Below are 24,566 nucleotides of genomic sequence, written 5' to 3'. Positions count from 1 at the left end.
AACATTTCATAGGAAAGTTTCAAGTAAAGCTAGGAACATTATGTGGGGACCCTGCATTTCTTTGGCTTAGCTAAATGAAAATATTCCACTGATATTTTCATTACTGTACCTAGCTACTTTAGCTTCCTCATCATTTCCTCTTTCCATTCTGGTGAAAGAAAAGGGAGATTTTGCTACATCTCTGCTATATTCAATAGCATAGAAGTTCCATCATAGTTTAAATTCAACCACAGACCTACATTTGGCCCTTTGTTGATTTAGTTTTCCTAAAATACCTTGAGTCCTAGGACCTTGAGCCCTAGTGTCATCAAGAGCTGATATCAACGAGAGAAAGAAAATAAGAGTTTGCCAAAGGAGACTATAGACAGGATATATTTTTTATAATGATGAATGTAAAAAATTAGGATATAATTCACCTAACATAAAATTCACCATTTTAAAGTATACAATTTGATGGTTTTCAATATATTCACTAAACTGTACAGCAATCACCATTATCTAATTCCAGAACATTTCCATCACGCCCCCCCCACACCCGCCAAAAGAATCCTCATAACCTGCTAGAAGTCAGACCCAATTCCCCCCTCTCTACTCTCTGATAACCACAAGTCTATTTTCTGTTTCTATAGATTTACCTATTCTGGAAATTTCACATAAATGGAGTTATACAATATATGGCCTTTTGCATCCGGCTTCTTTCACTTAGCATAATGTTTTCAACATTCATCCATGTTGTGGCATATATCGGTACTTCATTTCTTTTTATCGTTGAATAATATTTCATATTTTGTTTATATATTGGCCGATTGATGGATATTTGGGTTGTTTTCACTTTTTGGCTATTTATGAACAATGGTGCTATGAACATTTGTGTACAAGTTTTTGTTAAAGTCCAGTAATTATCTTAGAATGTGTCTTGTTGGTTGTGCTGGATCAGTATTCTGAGATATGCAGTTTGTTTGTTGAAAGTGTGGATTAAAATCTTTGTATTTCAGGACAGTTTTCTTGAATTACAGTTTTTATTGTTTGTTCCGTTCCCCTTGCTTTGATCTTCTTATTCAGGGACTCCTGCTGTCCGCATGTTGGTTATTCTTTGCCTATTTTCAGTATTTTTTCACTTTCTCTTGAATCATTTTGATCTCTTTCTTAAATTTTTATTTAAAAATTTTACTTCCTTTTCATTTCATATGTCCTTAAAGGCATTTTTTTGATCATGTGTATTTACTCTTGTTCCCTCTAATTTAATCTTCCTTGCAGAAATGATTTTTAATTTCTAATTCTTTCTGATCTTTTTCACCTTATTTCTGAGGTTTTTTAAAATTTTATTTTAATTTATTTTAATTTTTCTGATATTTATATATTTATTTATTTACTTAAGAGAAGTCAGTTCAGTATTTAAGTTTAAGTGCCTTATTCAGTCTCTAATTCTGATTCCTATTCTTTCATGCCTTATACCATTTTGTTAATGTCTTGTAGCTCATTTTGAAGTAGTAAGTTATGATTTTCATCTGTTTTGTGGGCATGTCTTTCTGTCATTCTTTCAGTTATAGGAGTCCATTCTGTTCCCTACTCTCTATTTCCTTATGTTTGTATGGGATTTGACCACCCTACTTTTCTGTTGCTTATTTTTATGAAAGGTTAGTTTACCTGAACTTTGAGCAAGGTTCAGGAAAGCTTTTCTAACTTCACAGAACCCTGTCTTTTGTTTGTTGTGAGTGTTAAAAACTATGGTGGCTTGGTTCTGAGATTTCCTGGTTCTCTTTCCTCCTACAGTTTGGTCTGGGCCATGTCTTTACTTTGTTTTCATTGCCCCTATCCTGCTCAGGGTTTTTTTTTTTTTTTTGCGGTACGTGGGCCTCTCACTGTTGTGGCCTCTCCCGTTGCAAAGCACAGGCTCCGGACACACAGGCTCAGTGGCCATGGCTCACGGGCCTAGCCGCTCCATGGCATGTGGGATCTTCCCGGACTGGGGCACGAACCCATGACCCCTGCATCGGCAGGCGGACTCTCAACCACTGCGCCACCAGGGAAGCCCCTGCTCAGTTTTGATTCCAGCCTCTACTGATTCTCATTAGTGTGGGCCCCTGTCCAGGAAGTAACTTGACAGGTCAGTTATGAAGGTCTGTGAGGCTGGACTGTACCAACCCTTTCAAGACTCTCTTACCATATGCCTGTTTCATGTGCCAGTTTCAGCTGCTGCTCTCAGGTTGTACTACAGCTCTTCCCATTAACTGTCTGCTGATCCTTTGGGGGTCCTTTCAGATGCATACTTGTTATTTTCCTCTGCTTGCTTCTCTGTAGATACCTCCACTCCATACAGGTTTTGTGGCTGTTGGTGGTTTGCCCTTATTCATTTTTATTTTTTTGTTTTTTGTAAATATTGCCCATGATTTTCTAGTTTCTCTATCTAGTTACCTTAGATAGGATTTTTATAAACTCTGTTATGTAAATTAATTAGGAAATTAAACTATAGAAAAACAAAGAGACTTTATAAAAGACACACACAAGCAGGGCTGGTGTAAGAACCCATTTTGTAGTTTACATGTCACTCTTTTTTCTATTTAACCCTGTAAAAGCATTTTCAAGCTTCTTATACATATTAGTTTTCTTTTGTTGTGTAACAAGTTACCAAAAACTTAGTGGCTTCAAACAGCCCTCATTTATTATTTCTCAGTCTTTGTAGGTCAGGAATCTGGGCACCGCTTAGATGTGCCCTCTGTTCAGAGTTTCACTAAGTTGCTGTCAAGGTGCTGCTGGCTGTGTTCTCATCTGGAGGCTTGACTGGAAAGAATCTGCTACCCAGTTCATTCAGGTTGTTGGCAGAATGTATTTCCTGTTGGCATCTGTATGACCGAGGGATCCGGCTTTTTACTGCCTGTGGGTTGGAGGCTGCCTGCAGTTCTCTGCCACGTGGCCCTCTCCGTAGGCAGTTCACAGCGTGACAGTGTGCTTCTTCACAATCAGCTAGAGGTTGTCTGTCACTTCACTCTGCTAGGACAGAGTCTTATATAACATAATATAATCATGGGAGTGCAGCCTGTCACCTTTGCCATATTCTGTTGGTTAGAAGCAAGTCACAGGTTCTGCCCGCAGTAAAGGGGAGGGTGTTATACAAGAGAGAAACACCAGGGGGCAGAGATCATGGGGACCATCTGCCTACTACGTTATCTGTATCAGTGATCTGGAAGTTAATGAAACTTGCACCTGAGCTATAGAAGACCATTTTCTCTCTAGAAGACCATTCAGATTTGAAGATGTTACATAGCAAAATAATACACTGAAAAATGGTGGTTGCCTTCAATTTAGCTTTATTGAAACAACTATGTGAAAATTTGGTAAACCTACCTCTTCCCACACTTCTCTGCCCAAGATCAAAACAAAACAAAAAACGCAGACATTATTAAGGCCCTAAGTATATAAATTCTTTTCCTGTGAGGTAAATAGAGGCTCTGTTTATGCCTATTGTGACACATATGCATGTGTGTGTGTGTTTCATCCTTTTCACTTTAAAAATAGAAACATTTTGTACATACTTTTGAGCGTTGTACATTACTCTTAAGTATGGAAGAGTCCCTTCTAACTCTTATACTTCCATTCTGAAGGCAGTTCCTCTGGAGTCTGAGCTTTGGGGGCATGGTGGTAAGATGAAAAGATTTTGGGACTCAGTATCAGAAGAGCTTGATTGAGTCCTTGGTGTCCCCTACTTAGTAGCTGACTGGCCTTAGGCAAGTCATTTAAGACTTTCTGAATTAGATGAGTTTCTGTAATTGAAATGAGGATAATGAACCTCAGGTAAGGTAATTTATAGCTTAACTGTATCAACAATGACCTTGTAGAAAGAGCTTGGGCTTTAGAGTTAGATAGACAGGTAGTAATGAGTTGGAATTTTGGTTCTGTAACTATGTGTCTTTTGACAAATTACTTCTAATCTCTTAGTTTTCTCTGTTGAAAAGGATAATCTTTACATACCCAGTGCTTGACATTTTACTAGGTGCTCAATAGATTAATGATAGTGGTGTTTGTTTGTCTACCACTATTCCCAAACTTAGTATTTAGGTCCCTGGAGAAATGGGATTTTTTCCCCCCATCTTGGTAAAAGTTCTCTCTTCTTTGTCCTAGGTCAAACTATTCTGCATCAGCTGTGTGAATCACTGACTGTTTTGAAGATCCCTTAGTGTTTGGCTGTAGGAGCCATTAGTCAGTTCTTAGTACTGTGTTTGAGTCTACATCTCAGTTGGCTTGTTTGAGGCTCTTTTCTTTCAGTGATCTCTCTCAGGGTTGTTTATTGGGAGCAGGGACAGATCAGTTTAGATTTTTTTTGAGGGGGGCATCTTCTAGCTATCCCTGTATACCTACAGTTTTACTAAACAATTCTTTTTTTTTCATAATGGTGTGCCTTGGTGGGTCATTTATCACTCATTGTCCTGGCCTCTCAGGCCAGTGTCCTGGCCTTTTAATTTTTATGTTTTTACTTTTTTGGTTGCGCCACCTGACTTGTGAGATCTTAGTCCCCCACCAGGGATTGAACCCAGGCCCCTGGCAGTGAGAGCTCCAAGTCCTAACCACTGGACCATTAGGGAATTCCCACTAAACAATTCTTTTATTACGTCTTTAACCAGACCAAATCACCCCAAGTGTCACCTACTCCTTTCCTTTATCAGAGATCTCAGAGGGTTTGTGTTACAGTAATAGAAACTGACAGTGACTGTGTACTGTATATGTGCTGTGTATATTACTTAAATATCAAATATATGAGCTTGATATAGTTATCTCCTTATGGTTGAGGAGACAAGCTCAGAGAGTTTAAGTGACTTGCCCATGACCACATACTTGTAAGAAGCTTATTGGAATCCTAGCACAGATCTCTCTGAGACCAAATCTCATGGTCTTTCTTAGGATATTGGACTTCTACTGGGGATACCAAGAGACCTTGTGAGATCTTCATATTTGTGTCTATTTGGAGTTAGTTAGTTATTGTTATCTCTCTGGTTGAGATGTTTACCCAGAGAGTCCTTCATACTGTAGTAAAGTAACTTACAATTGTTGACTCTGTATAATTTTGAGTATCTCTGGTAGAAGAGTGTTCTGGAGAGAAGGCCAGGGTAAGTGACAAATACTCTCTCCTTTCCTTTTTCCTCCTCAATCCCTTGGGAGAAGGCCTTTGAAAATTACTGTAAGATCTTTTATGTGGGAGTGCCTTGGCCTCTTTGATTGTAACATTGCATTAAAAATATTTCATTTATGAAAAAGTCTTTTGGGACCCCAAAACATCCCTGGACTGCATTTTCTTTCATACTGAATTCTGTGCCCTAGAGGTAGGCACTACCTATTCCTCTTCCAGTTTAAGAACAATTAGTCACTATTTTATTACTTTTTATTTGAGAAATTAAAAGAATCTAATAGTATTAGCTTATTCTTATAAGAAGGAATTTCTTTCTGATGTTTTGTCATTTTTGTTTCTAATCTTATTTAAAAAGAAATAAAACACTGTGGCTTTTATTTTATTTTTTATTTTTATAACTTAAAAAAATGTTTATTTATTTATTTAGGCTGTGTCAGGTCTTAGTTGTGGCACGCGGGGCCTTCATTGCGGCACGTGGAATCCTTTTGTTGTGGCATGCAGACTCTTAGTTGTGGCATGTGAACTCTTAGATGTGCCATGCATGCGGGATCTAGTTCCCTGACCAGGGATTGAATCTGGGCCCCCTGCATTGGGAGCATGGAGTCTTACCCACTGGACCACCAGGGAAGTCCCCAAACACTGTGGCTTTTAAAAATACAAGTATTTACATGTTTTTAAAAGAATAATCTTAAAAATACAGATAAGTCAAAAAACAAAAGAAAAATCACCCCTAGTCTCAGGACTCATATAAATAACTACTGTTATATTGTTTACTATTTTAACAGGCTTCAGCCCGTGTAACCTGTAAGCCACAGACATCTTGGACAGTTTTAATCATTAATAACGAAGTATATCATTAAGGAACAGCGGGGTATTTTGAAAGAGTTGGAGGACTCATCATGAGTTTGAACACTTCAAATAATGCCCCTGGTGATATCCAAAGGTAAGCCTCCAGTCTCTTCTAGTTGAGGAATGCTTTTGGTTGCAGGGAGCAGGGAGAAATAAGTGGTTGGAGAGGCTGATTGTAAGAATTCTCACGGGATGGTAAGGGAAGTGGAAATTTCATGGGACTGGAGGAGCAGGAATGGTGCCTCATAGAAACCAGAACTGGGTCTGGAGACTCTGTGTGGCTCTTTATGTTCCTTTGCTAACTCTGTACAAAAGTCAGTGTCTGTACTTTCTCCAGTCCCTAGAGACTTGCTTATTCTTTTCCACTTCTCTAAATCTTTTCTTCTGCTTATTCATTATTACTTGGCTTGCCACAATCTGTGTTGCTGTGTTTCCTCTTATTTCCTCATTGCCCCAACTCTGATTCATCACTCTACTTAAGCGTTCTGTTAGTTTTAGCTCCTCTTGCTAATGCTCCTTTTCTTGGAGTTTACATTCGAAGAATTGCTGTTGCTCATCTTTTTTGTACCATTCATATATGCCTTTGGGTGAGGTGCCTACCTTTGGTTTATTCATATCTTATGTAAATAATATAAAAACTCTGAGTCCATAATACGAAATGGAATCATTTCGGAGAGTGCAACTCAAAGTGTGGTTTATGAAGAAATAAGTACAGAAATTGAAAGCAAGTGTTTAGAAACTTATAATCATGTAACAGTAATTTTCTGTTTGTTGAATCTAATAATAAAAGACTTAGAGTTGAATTTTATCTGTTTTTAAATTTTCTTTTTTAGTTATCCCTTTTAAATGTATTTTACAGAAGCAATGGGAGTGGGGTGGGGATAGTCCTTGCTCACGTTTAGTTTGAGAAGAACTGATCTTGAGCACCTTTTCAGCAAGGATGTGTGGGTGGGGGGAGTACCATGACTAACATGTACCTTGCTTTATAAATAGGATTTGCTTTGTAAACATTTCCCACCTGTCTTTAGGAGCTACCTGAAATCCTTTCTGGAGCAAGACAGAGAATAAATGAGTAAAATATTAATATTTTTCTTTACTAAAATTTTATCTTAAAAAGAATTTTTTGTTTTAGATGTTTCAAGGGTTAAGAGTGAGGTCTCATCAGCTGGTTCTCTACCACTATGGTGAGGAAGATGGTTCAAAACTGCTAAACAGAGTGTTTTAAGGTTCCTTCTTGCTCTGATATCCTGTCTTATATAGGTGCATATATATATATACACATAGATAATGTATATTTTAATGCAGATAATGCATGTGTTTTTCGAATAATTTAAGAAATACAGATGAATAAAACAATGAAACTGCTTATAATCCTACCACTTAGAGTTAGCTACCGACAGTATTTTGGTATTTACTTGCCCAGACCTTTTCTTTTGAACATATAAATATATATTTTAAAAATTAGAATAATATTTTACATTATTTAGTATCTTGCTTTTTCAATTTTGGGGGGAACATCTTGCCAAATTAATATACATCTGTCATAATTTTTAATGGTTAAATTACTCTTCAGACTTCTAGAATCTGGACCGATGAAGTTATTTAAACTCTGCTATTTACCACGAATGTACTTTCTGTTTCTATAGATTTGCCTTTTTTGAACAATTCATATAGCTGGGGTCATACAACATGTGGTCATTTGTGTCTGGCTTCTTTTCAGTAGGCATGTTCTTCAGATTTATTATGTTGTAACATGTGTCAGTACTTTGTTCTTATTGCTGAATATTATTCCATTTTATGGGTATATACATTTTAGTTAACCATTCACCAGTTGATGGACATTTGGATTGTTTCCACATTTTGCCTATTATGAATAACTCTGCTATAAACACTTGTGTGCAAGTCTTTGTGTAGACATATTTTATTTCTCTTGGGTAGATTCTTAGGAGCACCATTACTTCATCATATAGTAAATTTATGTTAAAATTTCTAAGCAACTGCCAAATTGTATTCTAAAGTGACTGAACCATTTTACATTTCCACCAGCAGTGTATAAGGGTTTTATACATTTCCACATCCTCCCCAACACTTGTTGTTTTCTGACTTTTTGATTATAGCCATTCCAGTGAGAGTAAAGTAATATGTCATTGTGATTTTATTTTGTGTTTTCCTAGTGAGCAATGATGTTGAACATCTTTGCATGTGCTTTTTTTGGCCATTTGTGTATCTTCATTGGTGAAAAGCCTATTCAGATCTTTTGCCTGATTTTAAATTGAGTTATTCATCTTTTTGTTATCGAGCTTCAGGAGTTCTTTATGTATTCTAGGGGCTTCCCTGGTGGCGCAGTGGTTAAGAATCCGCCTGCCAATGCAGGGACACGGGTTCGAGCCCTGGTCTGGGAAGATCCCACATGCCATGAAGCAACTAAGCCCGTGTGCCACAACTACTGAAGCCCACGTGCCTGGAGCCCATGCTCCGCAACAAGAGAAGCCACCACAATGAGAAGCCCGCACACTGCAACGAAGAGTAGCGCCCTCTCGCCACAACTAGAGAAAAGCCCGTGTGCAGCAATGAAGACCCAACACAGCCAAAAAAAAAATAATAATAAAATAAATTTATTTAAAAAAAAGAGTTCTTTATGTATTCTGGATACAAATCCTTTATCAGATATATAATTTTCAAATATCTTTTCCCATTTATTGGCTTGACTTCATTTTCTTAATAATGTCTTTTGAAGTGTAAAAGTTATTAATTTTTATGAAGTTCAATTCTTTTTCTTTATGCATTGTGCTTTTGGTTTCATATCTAAGAAATTTTGCCCAACTTAAGGTCATGAAGATTTTTCTTCTAAGTTTTTTTCTAGAATTTTTATAATTTTAGTTCTTACATTTAGGTCTGGGCTCCATTTTCAGTTACTTTGTAGTATATGGTGTGAAGTAAGGGTCTAAATTTATCTTTTTCCCTATGGAGATCACTTGTTTTAGCACCATTTGTTGATAAGACTATCTTTTCCCCATTGAATTGTCTTGACACCTTTGTTGAAAATTAATTGACTGTATATATATATGACTTTATTTCTGTGGTCTCAATTCTGGTACACTGATCTACGTGTTTATTCTTAATTCAAATTCTACACTGTTCTGATTACTGTAGCTTTATGGTAAGTTTTGAATTTAGAAGGTGCAAGTCCTCCCATTAGTTTTTCTTAAAGATTATTTTGGTTTTTCTGAGTCCTTTGCTTTTCCATATAATTTTTAGGGTCAGCTTGTCAATTTCTGCAAAAATAAGCCTGCTGGAATTTTGGTAGGCAATATGTTGAATCTGTAGATCAATTTGGGGAAAGTGGTCATCTTAAAATACTAGTCTTCAAATACATGAATGTGAATGTGGAATGTCTTTTTTTTTTTTTTTATAAATTTATTTATTTATTTTTGGCTGTGTTGGGTCTTCGTTTCTGTGCTAGGGCTTTCTCTAGTTGCGGCGAGCGGGGGCCACTCTTCATCGCGGTGCGCAGGCCTCTCACTGCCGCGGCCTTCTCTTGTTGAGGAGCACAGGCTTCAGACGCGCAGGCTCAGTAGCTGTGGCGCACGGGCTTAGTTGCTCCGCGGCATGTGGGATCCTCCCAGACCAGGGCTCGAACCCGTGTCCCCTGCATTGGCAGGCAGACTCTCAACCACTGCGCCACCAGGGAAGCCCTGGAATGTCTTTTCATTTACTTAGGTCTTCAGTTTAGCTCAACAATAATTTATGCTTTTCAGTGTAGAAGTCTTGCACATTTTTTGTTAAATTTAATCCTAAATCTATTTTATTTACTTGATGCTATTATAAGTGGAATTATTTTTTAAATTTCAGTTTTGGATTATTTATTGCTAGTGTTTAGAAATGTGATTGGTTTTTGCATATTGATCTTATATTCTGTGACCTTGCTGAAATTGTTTTTTAGTTCTAGTCTTTTTGCTTCTTAATGGATTTCTTAGGATAATCTTACAGGATCATGTTCTTTGCAATTAAAGCTTCTTCCCTTCCAGTATATGTGCCTTTTATTTCTTTTCTTTTCTTTTTTTTTTTCCTGATTGCACTGTCTAGAACCTCCAATACAGTCTTGAATAGAAGTGTTACTAGCAGACATCTTTGTTTTGTTCCCAGTCTTAGGGGAAGCTTTCAGTGTTTCACCATTAAGTTTGATGCTACTTTTTGGCAGTTTTTCATAGAGGCCCTTTATCAGATTGATGAAATTTCCTTGTATTCCTAGTTTGTTGAGTGTTACTTTTTATTTTTTTAAATCATGAATGGGTGTTGGATTTTGTCAAATACTTTTTCTGTATCTGTTGAGATGATCATATAGTTTTCATTCTTTGTTTTAGTAAAATGGTATATTACATCACTTGAGTTTCAGACATTATACCAATTTTCTATTTTGGGGATAAATCCCAATTAATCATGTTGTAATTTAATTCTTTCAAGATGTTGCTGGATTTGGTTTGCTAATGTTTTGTTGAGGATTTTTTGTATCTCTATTCATGAAAGATCTTGGTCTGTACTCTTCCTTTCTTGAGATGTCTGCCATATTTTGGTATTAGGTAATGCTGGACTCAATGATTTGGAGAAATGTTTCCTCCTCTAATGTGAGGATTGGTATTATTTCTTCCTTAAAGTTTGGTAGAATCTGGACTTGGACTTTCTCTATGATTAGATTTTTAAAATTATTAATTCATTGTTGTTATCTGTTATAGGTCTATTCAGATTTTCTCTTTCTTTTTGAGTTAGTTTTAGTAATTACTGTCCTTTTAGGAATTTGTCCATTTGATTTAAATTGTCTAACTTGTTAACATAAAGTTGTTGATGGTATTCATTATAATCCTTCTAGGTTGGTAGTGCCATTCCCTTTTTTATTCTTTGCTTATACTTTGAGTTTCTTCTCTTTTTTCTTTGTCTAGCTAACCAAAGGTTTATCAAGTTTATTCATCTATTTAAAGAATCAAATTTTGGTTTCATTGATTCCCTGTTGTTTTATTTTAGTCTTATTTTAAAAAAATTACATATGCATGTTATTTAAAGACTAATTGTTCTAAAAGTCTTACTTACTGCTGTTAGGAAAAATAGCAGTACTTATTACCTTGAGACAAATAACTTTCTTTATCCCTAGAAAGAATCATTTTCAACTCTCTGAGATGGTTTTTTAAAATCCATACCTCTTCAAAAAATTTTTTTATATTACTATTTGATTTTTCATGTTTAGCCATTATCTACTGACTTTCCACTATAGAAGTTCATAATTTAGTTTTCATTCATACTTGCCTCCCTTTTCTATTCTCTCTTCATTTAGTGATATATAATCTTGGTTAGATTAATCAATGTTTACATTATCATATAATTATCAAAACTTCCAGTTGAGCGATGTAGTAGTATTCAGTGACATTTTTTCTCTCGTATACATTTTGTTTTTCTTGGATTTAATTAATAGTTGTCTCATTTGTTGTTTACTTGGCGTAATTTCCATGAACTTATGAATTCAACTTCACACTCCCACGAAGTTTTATAAATCTCTCAATATGTTCACATAGTTGATGTATTCTGTTATTTTTCTCTTTTCATCTTAAAGAAATTACTCCTGGAGGCATTGGCCAGTACAGTTGGAACAGATTGCCCTTTAAGTGATTCGCTGCACAAATTTCACTGGGTGCTTCCTTTCATCACTATCTTAGACATCCCTTTGCTGTTTTCTTATCTTGAGTACCCTACTTCTGGGATCCCATTTCTTTCTCTTTCTCAGTGTGGGTCCTTATTTTGGTGAAATAAGTCTTCCAGTAGCCCCTTATAAATGTTTTGATGTCTTGTAGATCTGAAATAGTCTCTCTCATACTCTTGTCTTTGAATGGTACTTGTTGAGCATAAAATTCTAAATTGGAAATTATTTTCTCTTGGAATGCTTTTAGGCATCTGGGAGATTTTTGTTTTTACATTTATTTATTTAGTTTTTCATTTCTTAGTTTGTGTTTTTGATTTCCAAGAGCTCTTTTTTTCTATGAATATTTCATTTTTAATTACATCCAGTTTTTGTTTTATGGATTTTTTTATCCTCTCCTATTTTTCTGAGGATTTTAATGTTAAGGGTTTTTTCTTTTTTTAAAGTTATCTTTTCCCTGCATCATCTTTGACTTCTTCCCTGCCTCTTGTAGTCTCTGTCTTTCTTATCAGATGCAGCTTAACTTCTGGTGATCCTTGGCTCTCTGTTCATATTTAAAAGTAGAGGCCTAAAAAGTTGATTGGAAGCTCAGTGTATGAGGCATTCTCTGTAGGGTGATCTGGTTAAGCTGTTTTGCTGGAGAACCCCTAACATCAGCATCTTTAGGTCTTTTTCACCTGGCTGGTTAGATTCTCCAGGGAAGATCCATCTAGTCTCTGCTTTGGCTGACATTGTTCTGTTAGACAATAAGCATTAGAAGACCAGGGATATAATTTATTATATAACTTTTTACTCGAGTCTCTTGCTTTTGGTATGGAACACTTACCCGATTAGTATCTGATGTCTCCAATCCAGAGACGTTCTGTTTTATCCTCTCCAGGGGATAAACCCCTAGTGTTCTGCCAGAGTGGGGAAAAAATCAATACCCAGTTGTGTGGTGTATAGGGCAGAGGGTCTGAGGATCTTATTATTTCTTTGGCAGACTTTCAACCAATTCTCCTGTTTTCTGCTCTGCTTTTACCCCTATTTTAAAAGGTGTTGCCAGTGAACTGAGCTTTTTGGGACTCTGGCGTAAATCAGGTTGCTTTTCCTACTGTTGGCTTTGAATTCAGCTCTCTTACATAAATCACATACCACTTATCCACCTGCGTTCCAACTTCCAGTATTTTATTGCTATTGTCTCATCTCTGGTACTAATTCTCCTTGTGAGTTTATATCTCTAAATTCTCTTTGCTGTTAAATTAGTTAAAATTTTAATTTTACTTTTGGGGAGAGAGTAGAACTTTACTCTGCCATTTAAAAGCATGAGTCTGTATTCTCTTACACTTTATCTTTTTGTAATATGTGTTATATTTGCATTAAGTAAGATATGTTATTTAAAAAGGTTAAAAGGAAAGAACTCAGTGTTCTCCAAAACTTGCCAGCTTGTGATAGGATCAGATAACCTTTATTGCCCATCTTGAACAATATGGTGGTTTCCCAGTGGACAGTGGTTTGTTTCTAGTCATATACTGCTTTGCATTTCTGTCTAGCTTTTGCAATCAGTATCTTTTACTGGCATGTAAGTTTTTTTAGGGTAAGGACCATAACATGTTCACTGTTTTTTTTTTGAAAAATAAGTTATCAGAAATACGGGAAATGCTGGAAATATCCTTAATAATAATTATATTTTATTTTGATCTCATTTTATAGGTTGAAGAATGCCTCATCTGATATAAAACAAATGGTTAAAAATGAAACAGACTTGGATATTACTGCTGATCTCAGAAAGAAACTCCATTGGGCTAAGAAAGAAAAATTAGAAATAACAGCTAAGCACAATGCAGAGGTAGAATTTATTTTCTTCTCAGATAATGTTAAAAGTAGAGTTTGATTATTTTAGATTCATTTCATATTAGAAAGTACTTGTTTTAACATTTATCACTGTAACATTCGTGTGCTTAAAAAGGACATTAATAAGACAGATGGTTTTTTTAAATACAGTGGAATTGTATAGGAGTGTTAAAGTAGAAATTTAATGAAGTATTGTATTTATTGGTATGTTGCCTTACTTTTATTTTAATTAATGAATTATATTTGCTCAAAAGTGTTAATTGATGAATGTGTTTGGTGACTAAGGGATTTGTAAATTAGGCATTTTGGAAATCTTAATGTAGTTTCCTTATGGTCTCAGTCATAGAACAGTCTCTTAAACAATTAGATTTGAGTATGGAATTTTTGATCAGTGTAATTCATGAATTATCTTAGTTTCTTTTTCAATTATATCTTTATATCTTTGATTTTATTAGTATGTGTGTATATATATATAAATATCTGTATGTCATATGTATATGCATATATTCCAAGGACAGAAGTTATTTTTTACTCTAGGATAATTCATGAATTATATCTTTATGTCTCTTCTGTCTGTTGTCTTTCTTCTCTGTTTTCTTCTTTTTCTTTATTTAAATCTTACTCATTCTTAAAGCTCAGCTTAGGCAGGCCGATGTAGTGGAAAGAATATCGAGTTACAGAGACCTGGACTCATTCTTGGCCCTTCCATTTACAAGATATGTGACCTTGGGCGAGTTATTTATCCTGTACATCTTTGGTTTCTCATTGTGAAATGCTGGTCCCAAAGAGTTGTTGCGACAATTAAATGAAATAGAATTTGAGAAGGGTCTGTGCACTGTAATAGTAGTTGTAATTTATTGACAGTTAAGCATAAACAGTGTATTTTCCTCTCCTTTTTGCTAAATTCTGATGCTATTCTGTCAGGAAACCTTTTAAAGCCTTGCTAGGTGAAAATGATTACTCCTTTCTTTCCTCTCCCATAAAATGTTGCTGTTACAGATATTTTAGAGCTAAAACATTTATTTCACGCTTACCTGTGCTTCTTTAGTCCTTAAGCTTCGTGAGAGCTGAAAGTAGTGACCATGCTTTGTCCCTGTACCTGTCGAGTTGCTTATTGGCACGTAGTAGGCCCTCAGTAGCTGTGTGTTGAATAAACGTTCGGAAAAATGATTTTCTTCAGGTTCTCTAAGAAACAGTGGTTTATGATTAAAATAACAAGCGATCAATCTATGACTGTTTTATTTGTATTTTTAATGGCAATTGAGGTAATTTTAAAGTGATAATTGAAGTAGTAATTACTTTTATTTATGTTGTACTATTACATACTGAATATAAAGTAGTATTTGTTAAATGGGTGCTAATTGTTCATAATCTCCAAAACTTATTTTATAAACCAAATGTACATTTTACTTCAGAATATTAGTGTCATGATAATCATTCATCCATTAAATATATTCTTTCACATATATTTATAGTTATCACATTTCTCTTATCAGAACATACATTTATTATCTTTTATTTGATCAAAATATTTTGAATTATGTGTTCACATTAAAGAGATTGGAAATTATCTCATGGAAGAAAGAGAATTTTCTCAAAATAGGTAGTTATAGTTGGTTCAACTCCAGGTTTGTATTACTGTTCAGTTTTACTGTTTCAATTATTTGTTTAGCTGATTTTACTCATATTATGTAGTAATTTTTTTAGCCATGTAATTTCTAAATATGTCCATTATAAAGCAAGGCAGAGAGGAATGAAACTATCTAAAAACTAAGGCCAGATATTTGTCTTATCAGGTACTCCTAATGCTAACACACTGGGTGATTGCCACAAAATTTCTTTAAAATATAAGTGTCCCATCAATAGATGAATGGATAAAGAAAATGTTTCAAATATATATATATACACATATATATGTATATATATATTATTTTTTATTATTTTTGGCCACATTAGGTCTTTGTTGCCGCATGCGGGCTTTCTCTAGTTGCAGCGAGTGGGGGCTACTCTTTGTTGTGGTGCACGGGCTTCTCATTGCATTGGCTTCTCTTGTTGCGGAGCACGGGCTCTAGGCATGCGGGCTTCAGTAGTTGTGGCACACAGGCTCAGTAGTTGTGGCTCGTGGGCTCTAGAGTGCAGGCTCAGTAGTTGTGGCACACAGGCTTAGTTGCTCTGCAGCAGGTGGGATCTTCCCGGACCAGGGCTCAAACCTGTGTCCCCCTCATTGGTAAGTAGATTCTTAACCACTGCACCACCAGGGAAGTCTGTGTGTGTGTGTGTGTGTGTGTGTGTGTGTGTGTGTGTGTGTATAAAATGGAATATTATTCACTAAAAAAAACAGTGACGTCTTGCCATTTGTGACAATATAGATGGACCTTGGGGCCATTAGGGTAAGTGAAATGAGTCAGACAGAGAAAGAAAAATACTGGAGGGACCTTCAAGATGGCAGAGGAGTAAGATGTGGAGATTACCTTCCTTCCCACAAACACATCAGAAATACATCTACATGTGGAACAACTCCTACAGAACACCTACTGAACGGTGGCAGAAGACCTCAGACTTCCCAAAAGGCAAGAAACTCCCCACATACCTGGGCAGGGCAAAAGGAAAAAGAAAAAACAGAGACAGAAGAATAGAGACAGGACCTGCCCCTCTGGGAGGGAGCTGTGAAGGAGGAAAAGTTGCCACACACTAGGAAGCCCCTTTACTGGTGGAGACGGTGGGTGGGCGGGGGGGGGGTGGGAAGCTTTGGAGCCACGGAGGAGAGCGCAGCAACAGGGGTGCAGAGGGTAAAGTGGAGAGATTCCCGCACAGAGGATCGGTTCTGACCAGCACTCACCAGCCTGAGAGGCTTGTCTGCTCAACCACCAGGATGGATATGGGCTGGGAGATGGGGCTCCGGCTTCAGAGGTCATATCACAGGGAGAGGACTGGGGTTGGCTGTGTGAACACAGCCTGAAGGGGGCTAGTGCACCACAGCTATCCGGGAGGGAGTCTGGGAAAAAGTCTGGACCTGCCTAAGAGGCAAGAGACCATTGTTTTGGGGTGCATGAGGAGAGGTGATCCAGAGTACTGCCTAAACGAGCTCCAGAGATGGGCACGAGCTGCGGCTATCAGCGTGGACACCAGAGACGGACATGAAATGCTAAGGCTGCTGCTGCAGCCACCAAGAAGCCTGTGTACAAGCACAGGACACTATCCACACCTCCCCTCCTGGGAGCCTATGCAGCCCACCACTGCCGGGGTCCCGTGATCCAGGGACACCTTCCCTGGGAGAACACACATTGTGCCTCCGGCTGTTAAAACGTCATGCTGGCCTCTGCTGCCGCAGGCTCACCCCGCATTCTGTACCCCTCCTTCCCTCTGGCCTGAGTGAGCCAGAGCCCCCGAATCAGCTGCTCTTTTAACCCCATCCTGTCTGGGCGGGGAACAGACGCCCTCAGGCGACCTACATGCAGAGGTGGTGCCAGATCCAAAGCTGAACCCCAGGAGCTATGCGAACAAAGAAGAGAAAGGGAAATCTCTCCCAGCAGCCTCAGGAGCAGCAGATTAAATCTCCACAGTCAACCTGATGTACCCTGCATCTGTGAAATACCTGAATAGACAATGAATCATCCCAAAATTGGGGCAGTGGACTTTGGGAGCAACTGTAGACTTGGGGTTTGCTTTCTGCATCTAATTTGTTTCTGGTTTTATGTTTATTTTAGTTTAGTATTTAGAGCTTATTATCACTGGTAAATTTGTTTATTGATTTGGTTGCTCTCTTCCTTTTTTAAAAAATATTTTTTCTTTTCCTGTTTTTGTGAGTGTGTATGTGTATGCTTCTCTGTGTGATTTTGTCTGTGTGGCTTTGCTTTTACCATTTGTCCTAGGGTTCTGTCTTTCCTTTTTTTTTTTGGATAGTTTTTAGCGCTTGTTATCATTGATGGATTTGTTTTTTGGTTTGGTTGTTCTCTTCTTTCTTTTTTTTATTGCTTTTTTATTTTTAATAATTTATTTTTTATTTTAATTATTTTGTTTTATTATTTTCTTTCTTTTTGTCTTTCTTTTCCTCCCTTTTCTACTGAGCTGAGTGGCTGACAGGGTCTTGGTGCTCCGGCCGGGTGTCAGGCCTGAACCTCTGAGGTGGGAGAGCCGAGTTCAGGACATTGGACCACCAGAAACCTCTCAGCCCCATGTAATATCAAACGGCAAGAGCTCTCACAGAGATCTCCATCTCAACGCTAAGACCCAGCTCCACTCAACAACCAGCAAGCTACAGTGCTGGACACCCTATGCCAAACAGCTAGCAAGACAGGAACACAACCCCACCCATTAGCAGAGAGGCTGCCTAAAATCATAATCAGTTCACAGACACCCCAAAACACACCACCGGACGTGGTCCTGCCCACCAGAAAGAAAAGATCCATCCCCACCCACCAAAACACAGGCACCAGTCCCCTCCAGCAGGAAGCCTACACAACCCACTGAACCAACCTTATACACTGGGGGCAGACACCAAAAACAATGGGAACTATGAACCTGTGGCCTGCGAAAGGAGACCCCAAGCGCAGTAAGTTAAGCAAAATGAGAAGACAGAGAAATACTCAGCAGATGAAGGAGCAAAGTAAAAACCCACCAGACCAGACAAATGAAGAGGAAATAGGCAGCCTACCTGAAAAAGAATTCAGAGTAATGATAGTAAAGATGATCCCAAATCTTGGAAATAGAACAGAGAAAATACAAGAAATGTTTAACAAGGACTTAGAAGAACTAAAGGGCAAACAACAACAATGAACCACACAATAAATGAAATGAAAAGTTCTCTAGAAGGAATCAATAGCAGAATAACTGAGGCAGAAGAACGGATAAATGACCTGGAAGATAAAATGGTGGAAATAACTACCACAGAGCAGAATAAAGAAAAAAGAATGAAAAGAATTGAGGACAGTCTCAGAGACCTCTGGGACAACATTAAACGCACCAACATTTGAATTATAGGGTCCCAGAAGATGAAGAGAAAAAGAAAGGGACTGAGAAAATATTTGAAGAGATTATAGTTGAAAATTTCCCTAACATGGGAAAGGAAATAATCAGTCAAGTCCAGGAAGCAGAAAGAGTCCCATACAGGATAAATATAAGGAGAAGCACACCAAGACACATATTAATCAAACTATCAAAAATAAAATACGAAGGAAAAATATTAAAAGCAGCAAGGGAAAAGCAACAAATAACATACAAGGGAATCCCCATAAGGTTAACAGTTGATTTTTTAGCAGAAACTCTGCAAGTCAGAAGGGAGTGGCAGGACATAATTAAAGTGATGAAAGGGGAAAACCTACAACGAAGATTACTCTTCCCAGCAAGGATCTCATTCAGATTTGATGGAGAAATTAAAACCTTTACCGACAAGCAAAAGTTAAGAGAATTCAGCACCACCAAACCAGCTTCACAACAAATGCAAAAGGAACTTCTCTAGGCAGGAAACACAAGAGACGGAAAAGACCTACAAAAACAAACCCAAAACAATTAAGAAAATGGTAATAGGAACATGCATATTGATAATTGCCTTAAATGTAAGTGGATTAAATGCACCAACCAAAAGACATAGACTGGCTGAATGGGTACAAAAACAAGACCCATATATATGCTGTCTACAACAGACCCACTTCAGACCTAGGGACACATTCAGACTGAAAGTGAGGGGATGGAAAAAGATTTCCATGCAAATGGAAATCAAAAGAAAGATGGAGTAGCAGCTCTTATATCAGACAAAATAGACTTTAAAATAAAGACTATTACAAGAGACAAAGAAGGACATTACATAGTGATCAAGGGAGCAATCCAAGAAGAAGATATAACAATTATAAATATTTATGCACCCAACATAGGAGCGCCTCAATACATAAGGCAAATGCTAACAGCCATAAAAGGGGAAATCAAGAGTAACACAGTCATAGTAGGGGACTTTAGCACCCCACTTTCACCAATGGACAGAACATCCAAAGTGAAAATAAATAAGGAAACACATTCTTTAAAAGACACATTACACAAGATGGACTTAATTGATATTTATAGGACATTCCATCCAAAAGCAACAGAATACACTTTCTTCTCAAGTGCTCATGGAACATTCTCCAGGATAGATCATATCTTGGGTCACACATCGAGCCTTGGCAAATTTAAGAAAATTGAAATCATATCAAGTATCTTTTCTGACCACAACGCTATGAGACTACATATCAATTACAGGAAAAAAACTGTAAAACATACAAACACATGGAGGCTAAACAATACACTACTAAATAACCAAGAGATCACTGAAGAAATCAAGAGGAAATCAAAAATACCTAGAAACAAATGACAATGAAAACACCATGACCCAAAACCTATGGGATGCAGCAAAAGCAGTTCTAAGAGGGAAGTTTATAGCAATACAATCCTACCTTAAGAAACAGGAAACATCTCGAATAAACAACCTAACCTTGCACCTAAAGCAATTAGAGAAAGAAGAACAAAAAAACCCCCAAAGTTAGTAGAAGGAAAGAAATCATAAAGATCAGGTCTGAAATAAATGAAAAAGAAATGAAGGAAACAATAGCAAAGATTGATAAAACTAAAACCAGGTTCTTTGAGAAGATAAGCATAATTGATTAAACCATTAGCCAGACTCCTCAAGATAAAAAGGGAGAAGGCTCAAATCAATAGAATTAGAAATGAAAAAGGAGAAGTAACAACTGACACTGAAGAAATACAAAGGATCATAAGAGATTACAACAAGCAACTATATGCCAATAAAATGGACAACCTGGAAGAAATGGACAAATTCTTGGAAAAGCACAACATTCCAAGACTGAACCAGGAAGAAATAGAAAATATAAACAGACCAGTCACAAGCACTGAAATTGAAACTGTGATTAAAAATCATCCAACAAACAAGAGTCCAGGACCAGATGGCTTCACAGGTGAATTCTATCAAACACTGAGAGAAGAGCTAACACCTATCCTTCTCAAACTCTTCCAAGATATAGCAGAAGGAGGAACACTCCCAAACTCATTCTGCGAGGCCACCATCACCCTGATACCAAAACCAGACAAAGATGCCACAGAAGAAGAAAACTACAGGCCAGTATCACTGATGAACATAGATGCAAAAATCCTCAACAGAATTCAGCAGCACATTAAAGGGATCATACACCATGATCAAGTTGGGTTTATCCCAGGAATGTAAGGATTCTTTAGTATACACAAAGCAATCAATGTGATGCACCATATTAACAAACTGAAGGATAAAATCCATATGATGATCTCAATAGACACAGAAAAAGCGTTTGACAAAATTCAACACCCATTTATGATAAAAACCCTCCAGAAAGTAAGCATAGAGGGAGCTTACCTCAACATAACAGGCCATATATGACAAACCCATAGGTAGCATTGTTCTCAGTGGTGAAAAACTGAAACCATTTCCACTAAGATCAGGAACAAGGCAAGGTTGCCCACTCTCACCACTATTATTCAACATAGTTTTGGAACTTTAGCCACAGCAGTCAGAGAAGAAAAAGAGAGAAAAGGAATCCAAATCAGAAAAGAAGAAGTAAAGCTGTCACCATTTGCAGATGACATGATACTATACATAGAGAATCCTAAACATGCTACCAGAAAAGTACTAGAGCTAATCAATAAATTTGGTAATGTAGCAGGATACAAAATTAATGCACACAAATCTCTTTCATTCCATGCACTAATGATGAAAAATCTGAAAGAGAAATTAAGGAAACACTCCCATTTACCATTGCAACAAAAGGAATAAAATACCTAGGAATAAACCTACCTAAGGAGACAAAAGACCTGTATGCAGAAAACTGTAAGACACTGATGAAAGAAATTAAAGATGATACAAACAGATGGAGAGATATACCATGTTCTTGGATTGGAAGAATCAACATTGTGAAAATGACTATATTATCCAAAGCAATCTTCAGATTCAATGCAATCCCTATCAGACTACCAATGGCAATTTTCACAGAACCAGAACAAAAAATTTAACAATTTGTATGGAAACACCAAAGACCCCGAATAGCCAAAGCAATCTTGAGAAAGAAAAATGGAGCTGGAGGAATCAGGGTCCCTGACTTCACACTATATTATAAAGCTGCAGTAATCAAGACAGTATGGTACTGGTACAAAGACAGAAATATAGATCAATGAAACAGGATAGAAAGCCCAGAGATAAACCCATGCACATATGGTTATCTTATCTTTGATAAATGAGACAAAAATATACAATGGAGAAAAGACAGCCTCTTCAATAAGTGGTGCTGGGAACACTGGACAGCTACATGTAAAGGAATGAAATTAGAACACTTCCTAACACCATACACAAAAATAAACTCAAAATGGATTAAAGGCCTAAATGTAAGGCCAGGCACTATAAATCTCTAAGAGGAAAACATAGGCAGAACACTCTTCGACATAAATCACAGGAAGATCCTTTTTGGCCCACTTCCTAGAGAAATGGAAATAAAAACAAAAAGAAATATATAGGATGTAATGAAACTTAAAAGCTTTTGCTCAACAAAGGAAACTAAACAAGACGAAAAGAACAACCCTCAGAATGGGAGAAAATATTTCCAAATGAAGCAACTGATAAAGGGTTTATCTCCAAAATATACAAGCAGCTCATGCAGGTCAATATTAATAACATAAACAACCCAATCCAAAAATGGGCAGAAGACCCAAACAGATATTTCTCCAGAGAAGATATACAGATTGCCAACAAACACGTGAAAGGATGCTCAACATCACTAATCATTAGAGAAATCCAAATCAAAAGTACAATGAGATATCACCTCACACCGGTCAGAATGGCCATCATCAAAAAATCTACAAACAGTATATGCCGGAGAGGGTGTGGAAAAAGGGGAACCCTCTTGCACTGTTGGTGGGAATGTAAACTGATACAGCCACTATGGAGAACAGTATGGAGGTTCTTTAAAAAACTAAAAACAGAACTACCACATGACCCAGGAGTCCCACTACTGGGCATATACCCTGAGAAAACCATAATTCAAAAAGATTCATGTACCCCAGTGTTCATTGCAGCACTATTTACAATAGCCAGGACATGGAAGCAACCTAAGTGTCCATCAACAGATGAATGGATAAAGAAGATGTGGTACATATATACAATGGAATATTACTCAGCTATATAAAGAAACAACATTGAGTTATTTGCAGTGAGGTGGATGGACCTAGAGACTGTCATACAGAGTGAAGTAAGTCAGAAAGAGAAAAACAAATACTGTATGCTAACGCATATATATGGAATCTAAAAAAAAAAAAAAAGTGGTTCTGAAGAACCTAGGGATAGGACAGGAATAAAGACGCAGATGTAGAGAATGGACTTGAGGACATGGGGAGGGGGAAGGGTAAGCTGGGACGAAGTGAGAGAGTGGCATGGACATATATACACTACCAAATGTAAAATAGATAGCTATTTGGAAGCAGCCGCATGGCACAGAGAGATCAGCTCCGTGATTTGTGACCACCTAGAGGGGTGGGTTAGGGAGGGTGGGAGGGAGACGCAAGAGGGAGGAGAAATGGGGATAAATTTATATGTATAGCTGATTTAGTTTGTTGTACAGCAGAAACTAACACAACATTGTAAAGCAATTATGCTCCAATAAAGATGTTAAAAAAAGACAAATACTGTATGATACCCTTTTTTTTTCTTTTTTTTTTATTAGTTTCTGCCTTATAACAAAGTGAATCAGTCATACATATACATCTGTATGATATAATTTATAGGTAGAATTTAAAAATTAAAGAAAACCCCAAGCTCATAGATACAGAGAATAAATTGGTGGTTGTCAGAGGCAGGGGGTGGTTGTAGGTAGGGGAAATGGGTGAAGGGGGTCCAAATGTACACACTTCCCAGTTATAAAATGAGTCCTGGGGATGTAATATACAGCATGGCAACATAGTTAATAATGTATTGTATTGCATTTTTGAAAGTTGCTAGGAGAGTAGATCTTAAAAGTTCTCATCACAAGAAAAAAAATTATAACTATGTATGGTGATGGATGTTAACTAGAATTATGTGGTGATCATTTTGCAATATATATAAATATTAATCATTATGTTGTACACCTGAAATTAATGTCAGTTATACCACAATAAAAAATAATAAAAATCTTTAAAATGACTTCTCTAGGAATTTCATTATTGTGGGTTCTTGGGTAACTTATGTCAGTTTTCTGAGCCCCAGTTTTCTTTCCTAGGTATGGAAATAATAGGTTACTGTTGAGAATATTTATTAGTGGGCAGAGGGTATGGGGGAGAGGAGTTTCTTATAGACTCACAGCTTCTGAATGAAACTAAGTTGTACTAATGTGGATGATTGATATGGGAAAATGCCACAAGGTTTTCACTGTTGCAGTGGTTATTAAAATTATTTGAGCACAATAATACAGATGTGCAAAGTAGGACAAGAGATCATGAAGCTATTCAGATATCTCATTGGCCCCGATAGTAACGATAGAGCAAGAAAATCTTTTAGAGCAATGAAGATGGGAGAGAATAAGGAAAAGCAATGTAACTTTCTCTAGCCAAAAGTTACTGGATACCTAGGACAAAGCAATAGGCTTTCTAGGGTTCAAGACCTAAAGATGTTTGACTGATCCCGCCAGATTTCTTAGGAGTAGGGGTCTTAAGCAGGGGTCATTACAAACTGAGAAATCAAGGAATCCATGTAGTTTGATAGGGAGAAATTATATTTTTATTTTTATTAACCTCTAACTCATGTTAAGCATTTCCTTCAGTTATGAAGGGCTTGGCCCAGCCTATCGTTCTTTTAACAGCAAGTATAGTAAGATTAGCAGTACTTTTGAATTTATCACCAATAGAAATTGCAGACACATACCATACTTCAGTTACTGCAAATATATTGAAATATTGTTTATACTTGTCATTACTTTGAAATGGTTATTAGACTTGTGAGTACAACTTGTTATTTAATGTGTTATTAAAGAAGTAACATAGATTACAGCATCACAAATTGGTTGTTGTATCATATATTTATTTTTATACTTTGAT

At 37.0% G+C, this 24,566-nt stretch overlaps 1 protein-coding gene across 3 annotated transcripts in view; it reads left to right on the top strand.

Moving 5' to 3' along the window:
• Positions 1–6,021: 6,021 nt before the first annotated feature.
• Positions 6,022–24,566, top strand: part of CCDC171 (coiled-coil domain containing 171) — a gene marked incomplete at both ends in the record, with an annotated part of 355,055 nt that continues 336,510 nt past the window's right edge. For all 3 annotated transcript variants that reach the window (XM_079707044.1, XM_079707043.1, XM_079707042.1), the window contains 2 exons: positions 6,022–6,065; positions 13,350–13,485. In XM_079707044.1, the coding sequence (XP_079563170.1) occupies positions 6,022–6,065; positions 13,350–13,485 (180 nt within the window). The remainder of the gene's footprint in view (positions 6,066–13,349; positions 13,486–24,566) is intronic.

This window comes from Hyperoodon ampullatus, assembly GCF_949752795.1.
Source record: "Hyperoodon ampullatus genome assembly, chromosome: 6".
NCBI classification, from domain to species: domain Eukaryota; kingdom Metazoa; phylum Chordata; class Mammalia; order Artiodactyla; family Ziphiidae; genus Hyperoodon; species Hyperoodon ampullatus.
Note: the sequence above shows the minus strand (reverse complement) of the source record. Positions and strands in the feature narration are given on the sequence as shown.